The sequence below is a fragment of the Phacochoerus africanus genome, chromosome 14, assembly GCF_016906955.1.
Source record: "Phacochoerus africanus isolate WHEZ1 chromosome 14, ROS_Pafr_v1, whole genome shotgun sequence".
NCBI classification, from domain to species: domain Eukaryota; kingdom Metazoa; phylum Chordata; class Mammalia; order Artiodactyla; family Suidae; genus Phacochoerus; species Phacochoerus africanus.
Window position 1 is genome coordinate 23031972 of NC_062557.1, and position 13362 is coordinate 23045333.

Here is a 13362-nt window from a genome sequence, read left to right on the forward strand (position 1 = left end):
TGAGTGAAAGAGTCTCAAAAGTGGGAATTGCTAAACATTTCTCCGGAACTATAAACTGGATGAAACAGCCCCCAAATCAGTTTTCCAGAAGATGAAGGCATTGGAGGACAGAGTTGAATGTTGATTTAGAAGATATCACTGCCTCAACTCTGATTGCTAACATTCTTTTCATCTTTCAATGACACCTTTTCTGTAACATCCCCAAAACTAATTATGAACTTTTCTTCCTTTGAATTTCAGTAGTAATGTGTCTCAGTTTTTAAGAGCATATCTCAGTTTGCTTGTCACATTAACTCATCCACACCTCCCACTGCCCCCGCAGATGTCATCTCGGGCATATTGTGTTTTTGCATCACATGTTGTTTGTGTCTCCAGCACAGGTCCTTGCCCATGCTGAGCAGTAAGAATTGGGGGGAGTGGGGGTAGGGTGGGGTTGGATGGCATAGGAGTTTCGTTCACACACTCTCTGGGAGCCATTCTTTTCTACCTTTCTCTTTGCTGGAAACTCATCCTTTAGTCATTGATATCTTGTTCATACAGTTTGAGTTGAATTCAAATAGGAAAAATTTGAATGGCAAATAAAGTCTGTTTTTTTGATAAGACTTAAAAATCGATGTATTAAAATTATATGAAAAAATTAAAGTCTGTATTTTCACATTGAAAACCAACTAACCATAGTAAGGCCATGTTCAAATGTATGCTCTACATATATCATGCAGGGGATTTCACTTGTATCATGAGATTATTTTGTCACTAAATAGTATTCTTGATCCTGAAACAGGATTAGAGATGGTTCTTTTTTTGTTTCTCATTAAATTTGCTTGCTTTCTTTGAATAGAAAGCAATCCCGTTCTATGTTATTCGTTAGATTAGACCCATAATTTGTGTGTCTTCTTGTTATTAAAAACAAATTCTTGGAGTTCCCGTCATGGCTCAGTGGTTAACGAATCCGACTAGGAACGATGAAGTTGCGGATTCGGTCCCTGGCCTTGCTCAGTGGGTTAAGGATCCGGCGTTGCCGTGAGCTGTGGCGTAGGTTGCAGACGTGGCTGAGATCCTGTGTTGCTGTGGCTCTGGCATAGGTTGGCGGCTACAGCTCCAGTTAGACCCCAGCCTGGGAACCTCCATGTGCCGCGAGGGTGCGGCCCTAGAAAAGACAGAAAGGCAAAAATAAATAAATAAATAAAAAATTTAAAAAAAATTGTATGTTTTGAAGTAAATGGTATTGAAAAGATGTCAACTGAGTTCTTAGCAGGGTGAAGTATGGGAGTTTCCAACAAAAACTGTGGAAAGTCTTGATCAAAGAATAGTTGCTAATGATGTTTTCTGGTTTATATCTTAGAGTCCGAAAAGCTGAGTAAGATGAGTTCTCTCTTGGAACGGCTCCATGCAAAATTTAACCAAAATAGACCTTGGAGTGAAACCATTAAGCTTGTGCGTCAAGTCATGGTGAGGATTGTGGTGAAGTGGATAAAGTGTGTTTAGATTTAATAAGCTAAGCTTCTTGTGTAGGCTTTTTCACACTAGTTATTGTGGTGTGTCTTCAGTTTTATTTATCATAAAACATCTGAATATATGATGGCTTTCAACTTTTAATTTAAGGGTCTGCCTAAGAAGGAGGTGTATTTATAAAATTGTGTTAATCATGAGTTAAAGTACACTGGTACTTTAGGCAAAGGTGCTAATACACCTATAAAGATATACATTATAGACTGGTATGGAGATTCATTTATTTTTCGCTTCTTATCAAGCTCCTTGATTCTAATGTGATAATACTCTCATTGTATCTATACTACTGGTAGAGTTTGCAATTCTTTTTTTTTTTTTTTGTCTTTTTGGGGCTGCATCTGAGGCACATTGAAGTTCCCAGGCTAGGGATGGAATTGGAACTGTAGCCTCTTACAGCCACAGCAGCACAGGATCCCAGCTGCCTCTGCGACCTACACCACAGCTCACGGCAATGCCAGATCCATAACCCACTGAGGGAGGTCAGGGATTGAACCCTTATCCTCATGGATACTAGTCGGGTTCGTTAATCACTGAGCCATGACGGGAACTCCCTACAGTTCATTTTTAATTGACTTCACCTGTTTAGTCTGAGCCCCTCTTTCTCTGTAGTACTCCTTTCCTTCCTGAGTCATTCGCCAATATAGGGAGCCCTTAGTTAAATGGAAGACAGGGAGTGGAGGTGGAGGCTGGATGTTTAAAAGTTCATCCGTATGATTCTAGTGGTAGTAAAATGATATAGAGAACCTTACTTCCAATGATTTTAACCTTGGTAATATGGATATGTTCACTTTGTAATAGTTTATGCATCTCTTAAGATTCATATATACTTTTTTTCACGGAAGTTCCCACCCAGGGGTTGAATGTGCCATAGCAGCGACCTAGGCCATTACAGTGATACTGCTGGATCCTAACTCACTGCCCCACAAGGGAAGTCCTCATATATGCTTTTCTATATACATATTATACTTCGGTGAAAGTACTCCTTCCTTTATCAAATCTTACGTTAGCTCCAGAGGTAGTGTATTTATTAGAGTTTAATGTATCATATTATGGTCATATCTGTATAGCACTAGTAAAAGAACTGAATTTGCTGTCAAAAGACATATCTTAGGCTTAACTGCAGTACATCTGTCTACGTGACCTTAGACAAATTATTCTTTCTGACCTCAGTTTCCTCCTCTGGAGACTAGAGACACAGTATCAGTTTGCTTTTTTCGGCTGCCCTGCGGTACATGGAGTTCTTGGGACAGGGATCAAATGTGAGCTGAACTCTAGACCTAAGTGGCAATGCTGGATCCTTTAACCTACTTTGCTGAGCTGGGGATAGAACTCGGGTCCTGTTGCTGCAGAGATGCCTCTGATCCCTTTGTGCCACAGCAGGAACTCCGGTTTGCTTTTTCGCATAGTTTTGTTGTAAGGATCAAATGAGATAATGGACATCAAAATGTCAAGTTTCCAAACGATTTCTGTAAGTAAATTCTCCAAATATCTTCTGGCTCATGATTGTGTACATTAAAGTCTTTTTCTTTTTTTATTTTTTTAAATAAAAAATGGCAATTTTTTTCAGTCTTTGAGTTCTGAGGATATCATTTTTACTATAAGGAGCCATAGTCTAGTTTGAAATAAGGTCTAGGAGTTCCTGTCATGGCTCAGTGGTAATGAACCCGACTACTATCCATAAGGATGCAGGTTTGATCCCAGGCCTCATTCAGTGGGTTAAGGATCCAACAATGTCATGATCTGTGGTGTAGGTTGCAGACACGGCTCAGATCCCACATGGCTGTGGCGTGGGTGGGATTCGGCCCCTAGCCTGGGAACTTCCATATGTCACAGGTATGGCCCTAAAAAGACAAAAGAAAAAGGGTCTAAAAATGATACTGTCATTAGGGAGACCTCATGAGCTAGGGGGATTCCAGGAGGCTGCTGGGACCCTACCTTGGGTTATCATTATCTTGGTTTGGACGCCATAGCTTCCATTGTCTACTTCTCACTTCTCCAGATTCAGAAACTTAATTTTATTGGTATATTAAAAGACTTTGAAGAGTTTTCAACAACTGACATACAAAAAAAAAAAAAAAAACTCAGTAGATTAACAAAGGAATTGGAATGTCAGTTTCTTAATTTATAACAGAGAGTTTATCTTTGCTGTTACCAAAATACTGGTATCCATTGTCCAGAGCAATGGACAAGGTTCTTATCTATCCAAAGTACAAAGGAAGCCAGATTATTAATTAATCAGATGTTTGTTTTGTGAGGGTAGAATTAGAGCAATGAGAAATGGATTTAGAGCATTGAAAAGCCTGAAAATCTATCCTAACATCATAAAACTGTTCATACTTCTGGGGATTACACTGGTGCAGAGAGAAACTTCTTCCTGGATAGGGTTAGAAAAACTGCTAAATTTTTTGCTCTTTGGCTTTTTCTGGACTACGTATTCTGTTTCTTAGAGTCAATCTAGTTTGAGTAAGGTCTGGTTGTATTTCTTAAATTACACACGTATCACCATACTAGATTTGGGAATTGTCAAATATGAGCCACCACATTTAACTGAGTGAATCTTAAGATATAATCATTTCTATAGGAAGCTGATTTTATTTATTTATTTTTAAAATTAAAAAAAATTTTTTTTGTCTTTTTAGAGCCACACCCGTGGCATATGGAAGTTCCCAGGCTAGGGGTCCAATCAGAGCTACAGCTGCCAGCCTACGCCACAGCCACAGCAATGCCAGATCCAAGCCATGTCTGCGATCTACACCACAGCTCACAGCAACACCGGATCCTTAACCCACTGAGTGAGGCCAGGGATCGAACCTGCAACCTCATGGTTCCTAGTCAGATTTGTTTCCACTGCACCACAATGGGAACTCCCAGGAAGCTGATTTTATTTATTATGTTTTGATTTTTCCTAATTTTTCCTTGGAAGTTATCTTATTTTAGATCTGGAAATAGCTTTTTCTACTTTCTGTATATGGATGTATCCATGTGTGTTAACTTTTCTTCTTTTGGATGGAAGATAGAGTAACAGTTAGGAATCTATAGATTATTTAGGATATATAGAAAGTATAGAGTATATAGACTATACCATAATCTATTGACTACCCTCATTACTAGGATAATGTGTATGTTTACCCAAAACACTATTGGCTTGGTTAATTTTTACCTCAAATGTTTTCTTACATAATACAGGAAAAGAGGGTTGTGATGAGTTCTGGAGGTCACCAGCATTTGGTCAGCTGTTTGGAGACATTGCAGAAAGCTCTCAAAGGTTTGTAACATTTTTGAAATATGCCGATTTCTTTAAAAAAAAAAAAAAAGCAAAAACCCAGTTTAGGAAAAACTATTTTATACTTAAGGTAGAAATACAAATTGAGATAGGTCAACCTTCTGTGCTAGGTGTTGCTTTCATTATGGAATTGAGAAAGGCTCTTACCTGAACTTTTGAAGTATTTATTTTTTATTCTGTCTTGGCAGCTGGTAAAGACTCAAAAGATAATTGTTGAAGGGTAACTATAGGATAGTAGAGGAGTTCTTTTTTTTTTTTTTTCTTCACATGTTCTCTCCTAATTTATTCATTATGAAGATGGACTTTTGGATTCCTTTTTACAGTGTTTAGAAAGAATGTTTTCAGGAGTTCCCGTTGTGCAGCGAAAAGGAATACAACTAGGAACCATGAGGTTGCGGGTACGATCCCTGGCCTCACTCAGTGGATTAAGGATCCAGCATTGCCATGAGCTATGGCGTAGGTCGCAGATGTGGCTCGGCTCTGGCATTGCTGTGGCTGTGGCTGTGGCCAGCAAGTAGAATTCTGATCTGACCCCTAGCCTGGGAACCTCCATGTGCTGCTGGTGTGGCCCTAAAAAGCAAAAAAAAAAAAAAAAAAAAGAAAAAAAGAATGTTTTCAGGAAAATAAAATTCAAGTCATCAGCTTGATTATTGAAGCTCTTAATCATTACTTCTGTCTGTTTCTGTTTTGTTGTTTTTCTTTTAGGGCTGCACATGCGGCATATGGAAGTTCCCAGGCTAGGGGTCAGATCAGATCTACGCTGGCCTGTACCACAGCAACAGCAATGGCAGATCCAGACTATGTCTGCGACCTCCAGCAATGTTGGATCCTTAACCCACTGAGTGAGACCAGGGATTGAACCCACATCCTCATGGATACTAGTCTGGTTTGTTACCGCTGAGTCACAATGGGAACTTCATTTCTGTCTGTTTTTGAAGGAAAATAAAAACAAAAACAAACTTTACTCTGATCAATCACAAATGAACGTGATTTAGCTGAATATTGTTTTGTGGTTGTTGTTTATTTTGCTGAGCTTGCAGCACGTGGAAATTCTCAGGTCCGTGACTGAACTCATGCCACAGCAGTGACCTGAGCCACTGCAGTGACAACAGCAGATCCTAAACCTGCTGTGCCACAAGGGAACTCCTGAATATTGTTTTTTAAATTGTGGTAGACAACACAATGAAGTGAGTGCTATGATTCACTCAAACCAAGGATGGAGTGAGAGGTCAAGGAAGCCCTTATTGAAGATAAGATAGCCAAATTTGGGGAGATAGAAGAAAAGTGCATGTGAGGAAAATGCTCCAGATGAATGAAGCAGATGCTCAAAGTGTGAAAAGAAAGCACAGCATAGGGTGAAAAAATTTAAAAAATTAAAATTCTGGGAAAATATATATAAAACAAAATTTACCATTTAAGCGATTTTTAAATGTACTTTCACCTTATTGTATAACCATTACCACCGTCTATCTCCAGAACTTTTTCATTTTTCCAGCTGAAACTGTATGCATTCAACAATAACTCCTCATTTTTCCTCTCCCTAACTCTAGATACCTCCTATAAGTGGAATCAGTATTTATTCTTTTGTGACTGGCTTATTTCACTTAGTGTAACGTCTTCAAGGTTCATCCGTATTGTAGCATATGTCAGAATTTCCTTCTTTTTTAAGAAAGCTGAATAATATTGTATTGTATTTATATACTACATTTTGTTCTCACTTTCATCCATTGATGAACATTTAGGTTGTTTCCACCTTTTGGCTCTTGTGGATAATGCCACTAGGTTTCTTTTTTTCTTTTTTTTTCTTTAAACAGCCACACTCATGTCATATGGAAATTCCCAGGCTAGGGATCAAATTGGAACTGTAGCTGCTCGCCTATACCCCAGCCACCGCAACCCCCTATCTGAGCCACATCTGTGACCTACACTGCAGCTTGAGGCAACGCTGTATCCATGACCCACTGAGCAAGGCCAAGGATTGAACCCCCATCCTCTTGGGTACTAGTTGGATTCTTAACCCATTGAGCCACGACAGGAACTCCGAATAATGCTGCTATGAACATAGAGATTTATTTCTACACTGTTTTGATGTTAATCTTCTTCATTCTAGCATTAGCAGATAAATGTGTCTTCTTTATTTTTTTTTTAATTTTTAAATTTTTTTGGCCTTTTTGCTGTTTCTTGGGCCGCTCCTGCGGCATATGGAGGTTTCCAGGCTAGGGGTCTAATCGGAGATGTAGCCACTGGCGTACGCCAGAGCCACAGCAACTCGGGATCCGAGCCGCGTCTGCAACCTACACCACAGCTCACGGCAACGCCGGATCGTTAACCCACTGAGCAAGGGCAGGGACCGAACCCGCAACCTCATGGTTCCTAGTCGGATTTGTTAACCACTGCGCCACGATGGGAACTCCAAATGTGTCTTCTTTAAATTAAAGGTAACTTGTCTCAAATGAGAAATGAAAAAGAGAGGAGAAAGATCCAATGATTTCTCTTCAAATAGATCTTTTCTTTTTTTGACCATTATTACCACTTAGGTCACAGCTAAGCCTTACCAATGAACTTTGTCCACAGATTATAAGCATTTGAACTACTGAATGTGTTTATAGCTTTAGTAGGATAGATATACTTCTCAGAATGTTTCTGTCTTTGAAGAATACAATTTATTTGGAACATCCTTTGTGATTTCCTCTTTTTCACCTTTTTGTAGTAACATCTTTACCAGCAATGACTGACCGTTTGGAGTCTATAGCAAGACAGAATGGGTAAGTAGTGTATCTGTAGGCAGAAATGTTTAACTTAGTGTTGACTTTGGGTGGCTTTATTTATGTGTCTTCTATTAATTTTTGTTTTGATTTGTTCCTGCTAGACTGGGCTCTCATCTCAGTGCCAGTGGCACTGAATGTTACATCACGTCAGATATGTTCTATGTGGAAGTGCAGTTAGATCCTGCAGGACAGCTTTGTGATGTAAAAGTGGCTCACCATGGGGAGAATCCTGTGGTATGTGTTGTTGATATTTCACTGGAATCTATGGGGTTTACTTAAGGACATTAATTTTAAAAGGAATTGTTGGGGTTTGAAATAGCTTGGGTTTAGTTTTTTTCATGAGCCACTGTAGAGATGATGTGATGGGCTACAACATCAACAGAATGGAATTTAGAATAATCTGGGTCTATCTCTGACATCATCCAAAGGCCTTGATAATAGGAAAGACCAGAGGAACCCTTTCCATTTCATATCAACAAACATGAGCCGCAATTGAACAATAATAGGTGCTGGGCATACAGCTGTAAATAATTTAAAATTCCTATCCTCAAAGAACTTATCATCAAGAAGGACAAATAATCTTGTACTCTCGTCTCTGAAAAACTTTGTAATAGAGATGAATGTAAAATATGTCTAACCAGACAGTTGGATATGGATTTCAAAGATGCCTTTAAAGAGAGGTCCTAATGTTTTAAACAAGCTACTGAAAAGTTGATTCCTTTAAAAACTATTTCATATATTTTGGTCTTGAATTTCCCAATCTAACCCCATGGTTAACCAAGTAGGAAGAAGATGTTTTTAATAATATCTTAATATAAGGACTTTTCTCTAGTTGTAATGTTTTTATTATAAAGCATGTATTATTAATAAAAGAGAAAAACTTTTGATGTCTTCAAGGGTTTTAAAGTAGTTTAAAGTTTTAACATAATTTCTTTAATTTCAGAGCTGTCCAGAGCTTGTTCAGCAGCTAAGGTGAGCAAACGACATTTATATTCCCTTGTACTGGCAGATAGCACTGTCCTTTGTAGTTAGGTTTTGAGGATGGTCACAAGTTACTTTTCTGATGAACAAACTTATTTTCTTAGGTTATGATTTTTCAGAGTCTGTACTTCTTCACCTTCAGAACTGACTTAGTTTGATTTCTTACCCAACTCCACCTGTGCTAGGGTTTCACAACCTTGATAATATTAACAATTTGGATTGGGAAATTCTTTAGGGTTCATTATTGGATGTTTAATGCTAATAGTATCCCTAGTCTCTCACAATTAGTTGCCAATAATATCTCCTGAATTATGACAATCAAAAATATCTCCAGATAATGTCAGATGTCCCCTGGAGGGCAAAATCACGCCTGTTAAGAACTACAGATCTCATCTTAGGAATTCTGTGTGGAACAAAAATAATTATTGAATCAGAAAGCTTGAGGAAATTGAGTCTATATCAAGAAAAGAACTCAACTTTGAGAATAATTGTTTTATTTATTTATTTATTTTTTGTCTTTTTGCTATTTCTTGGGCCGCTCCCTCGGCATATGGAGGTTCCCAGGCTAGGGGTCCAATTGGAGCCGTAGCCACCAGCCTACGCCAGAGCCACAGCAACGCGGGATCCGAGCCACGTCTGCAACCTACGCCACAGCTCACGGCAACGCCGGATCGTTAACCCACTGAGCAAGGGCAGGGACCGAACCCGCAACCTCACGGTTCCTAGTCGGATTCGTTAACCACTGCTCCACGACGGGAACTCCTGAGAATAATTGTTTTTTTGTTTGTTTGTTTGGTTGGTTTTTTTTTGTTTTTTTGTTTTTTTGGGTTTTTTTTTGTCTTTTTGCTATTTCTTTGGGCTGCTCCTGCAGCATACGGAGGTTCCCAGGCTAGGGGTCAAATCGGAGCTGTAGCCACCGGCCTACGCCAGAGCCACAGCAATGCAGGATCCGAGCCGCGTCAGTGACCTACACCACAGCTCATGGCAATGCCAGATCCTTAACCCACTGAGCAAGGGCAGGGACCGAACCCGCAACCTCATGGTTCCCAGTCGGATTCGTTAACCACTGCGCCACGATGGGAACTCCTGTTTTATATTTTAGGTATATGGGTCCTATCATGGTAAAGGGCTAGGCTTGAAGACGGTGTCTTAGTAATTGATGGTTTTTCTAGCTGGCTTATCTTTTCTCCTTGAATGGCAATTTCCTTGCTTAAATTTAAACCCAGAATTAACTTTCTGGGAATTTGAGAAAGTCATTACAGCAGTGTTATGATTTAAGTGTAGTAAAATTATTAGATATTTTATGGAGGTATCTTAGGGTGTTAATATTGAAGAAATAAGTTTTATGTCCAGTCTTCTCAAGGATCACTTTGATATCCTTTTAGGCAAATATACCATATTTGAAGCAGCTTTGAAAAATTGCAATACAGCAAAAAAAAATAAATTTTTATGATTTCATTAAATCATTAAGTCCAGCAAAGGTGTATTACCAGAATAATCCAGGAAGTCAGTGTTTCTGGTTCTAATGTGATGTAGGAGACATACCAATTTATGAATTGGTGGTTTTCTAAGGTTAATTTGTAGGCAGTTTGAAAGTAGGAACCAGAAGGAATATTAGCCTTTACCTGGTGTTTTTAATCACTTAGTATAGATGGTAATTTTAAGCTAGGGAATATGTTTTGCTGCTGCTCTTGTTTCCTTTTACTGTCTTCATGGCACTTGGGGCAGTGTTTAATAAATTTCTTATCAGGTACCTGACATTGTCAGAGAAATTTAGCTTTCAAGAGACTTTTTTTTTAAGTTTGAAAAACAATGTAGAGCGTTAGAATGGTTGAGTTATGTTGGATTCCTAAATCTGCCCACAAAAGCTCATTTGACTAGGAATCCATGCTGAATATTGTGTTCTAGGAAGCCAGGGTTTATGCCAATCGTTTCTTTTTCCTGGGGTAAATCTAGTCATAGGAACATTTTGGAATATGTGGCTTGCCTCGACGGTATCCATTCCCCTTTTCCTTAGGTCTGTTATCTGTCTCCCAGTGTTCATTTTCCTTTTCCGCTCTAATGTTGCCATATACTCGCATTTTCTCTCAATGAAAAGTTTTTTTTTTTTTCCTCCTGACACCCAGTCATCTGTTACAAATTAAAAGGAAAAGAACATGATTTATTTAAGCCAAGTCTCATTACTTAGGAGTGAACTATACATGAATTACCAGGTCTTTTTGACTATCTTTTGTACTGCTTTATTAGCCCTTTGTCCAGAAAAATGGGGAAGATAAAGGAAAACATTACATTTTCTTTTGCTATTTTTGATTGATTCTAGAAAACTTTGAGGGGAAAAGAGAAAAGCCAATTAAGGTTAGTTTTGTATAGCCATGATTTTTGGTACTTTGCTGGTAAGATTGAATAGTAATTGTATGTTTTTTATTTTCCTCTCTTTCCCCTCTTCCCTGAACTCCTTATAGGGAAAAAAATTTTGATGAATTTTCTAAGCACCTTAAGGGTCTTGTTAATCTGTATAACCTTCCAGGGGACAAGTAAGTATTTTTATTTTTTGCTTTTGTTGAAAAAAATCGGTATAAATCTATAATTATTTTGTGCTTAAAAATTTGCCATGTCTTCTGCCCTAGTTCATTTGTGATTTCTACTCATACTAACAATCTGGATCTCAGCTTCCAACTTAATATGTTTTAAAGGTATTTTAAATAAACATTTGCATTAATGGATTATAGTACTAAAGGATAGGCTATAATCCTTGAGATGTCTTCAACATGTTGATTTTTAGGATGAAAGAAATTGTTATGAAACTGGATTATCATTTTTACACTTTTGTTTTATTTTTTTCTTTCTTGGCTGAACCTGAAGCATGTAGAAGTTTCTGGGCCAGGGATCAAACCTACATTGCAATTTTGATTTGTACCACAACTGTGGCAATGCCAGAACCTTAACCTGCTATGCTGTAAGGGAACGTCCTATCATTTTTAGATTTAACTTATTTGGATTCTGTTAACCTGCTTGGCTCTTTTAAATAGAGATAAAAATTAGTTTTGGTGGGAGTTCCCATTGTGGCTCAGCAGTAATGAACCCAATTGGTATCCTTGAGGATGCAGGTTCGATCCCTGGCCTGGCTCAGTGGGTTAAGGATCTGGCATTGCCATGAGCTGTGCTTTAGGTGGCAGCTATAGCTCCCATTCCACCCCTAGTTTGTAAACTTCCATGTGCCTCAGCTGTGGCCCTAAAAAGATTAAAAAAAAAAAAAGCTTTGATGGATCATTACTGATTTTTTGGTAACATTTAAAGTTTTTTTTTTTTTTTTCTCTTTTTTGGTTGCACCTATGGTATATGGAAGTTCCCGGGCCAGGGATTGAATCCAAGCCTCAGCTGCCACCTGTGCTACAGCCATGGCAATGCCAGATCCTTAACCTACTGCATTGGGCCAGGGATTGAACCTGCACCACTAGGGAGACAGAGACAATGCTGGATCAGTAACCCACTGTGCCACATCAGGAACTCTTTTTTTTTTTTTTAAATATTTTAATTGCCTCCAAGGTAGATTTCCTCTCTAGGCTTTCAATGTTTCTATGCGTGTATGCATATTTTTCAGCTATTTAATTCTTGTTTTGTTTATTTACTTCCTAGCAAACTGAAGACTAAAATGTACTTGGCTCTCCAAAGCTTAGAACAGGATCTATCTAAAATGGCAGTTATGTATTGGTAAGATTGTCTAAGATGTCAATTCTGTTTGACCCTTCAGAGTTCTTAACGGTTTTCATCTATGGGTTACGAGGCTACTTGTTTTTTTTTAAATACATATACGGTGTGTCTGTGTGTGTGTGTGTGTAATGTATATGTGTATGTATAGATGTATATTACTATACATTCACAATTTACCTACATTATACATCTTGTCCACCTCTTTCACTTCCCACATGATTGCATGCATTCCATTCTCTTTTCTTTTTTTTTTTTTTTGGTTTGTTTTTGTTAAGGGCCATACCTGTGGGATATGGAAGTTCCCAGGCTAGGGGTCGAATTGGAGCTGCAGCTGCCAGTCTACACTACAGCTACAGCAACTTGGTATCCGAGCCACATCTGTGACCTACATCACAGCTCACAGCAGCGCTGGATCCTTAATCCACTGAGTGAGGCCAGGCTTCAAACCCGCGTCCTTATGGATGCTAGTCAGATTTGTTAACCTCTGAGCCATGACGGGAACTCCCCATTTTCTGATTATCAGCACACCTTAGTTGCTGGTTGGCATCCCAGAGGCTTTGTCAGAAGACATTTCAAACCTAGCCTCCCTTCTGATAAATAATAGTGTAGTTGTAATTTTTGTTCACTATGTTACATACTGGCATATCCTTGGAAATATCCCCTTCACTTTGGAAGTGAAGTACAATTGTTATATGCCCAAGTACAAGACCGGGTTATAAGATGTTTAAGAGCTGAACTCATTATCACACTTTGCACTAATACCTTCAGGGTTTAAATACAAGCAAACAGATCTTTGTCTTGCAGGAAAGCAACTAATGCTGGTCCCTTGGATAAGATTCTTCATGGAAGTGTTGGCTATCTCACTCCAAGAAGTGGGGGTATGTGATCCTATCTTGCCTATTTAGAAAAATGTCTAATTTTAGAAACCTGAAATTTCACTTTGAGTTTATAGGCGAGGGGATCACCAGTCAATTGTGGTGGCTTTTTTTTTTTTTAATTTTTAATTTTTTTTCTTTTTCATCTGCCCCCATGGCATACGGAAGTCCCTGGTCCAGGGATTGAATCCGAGCCTCAGCTGTGAACTACACTGCAGCTGCAGCAGTGCTGGAT

At 38.7% G+C, this 13362-nt stretch overlaps 1 protein-coding gene across 2 annotated transcripts in view; it reads left to right on the forward strand.

Moving 5' to 3' along the window:
- MED1 (mediator complex subunit 1) overlaps nt 1–13362 on the forward strand; it is a 31706-nt gene that overhangs the window by 1180 nt on the left and 17164 nt on the right. For both annotated transcript variants that reach the window (XM_047757021.1, XM_047757022.1), the window contains exons 2-9: nt 1343–1449; nt 4696–4774; nt 7503–7557; nt 7662–7794; nt 8504–8532; nt 11004–11075; nt 12178–12252; nt 13057–13130. In XM_047757021.1, the coding sequence (XP_047612977.1) occupies nt 1343–1449; nt 4696–4774; nt 7503–7557; nt 7662–7794; nt 8504–8532; nt 11004–11075; nt 12178–12252; nt 13057–13130 (624 nt within the window). The remainder of the gene's footprint in view (nt 1–1342; nt 1450–4695; nt 4775–7502; nt 7558–7661; nt 7795–8503; nt 8533–11003; nt 11076–12177; nt 12253–13056; nt 13131–13362) is intronic.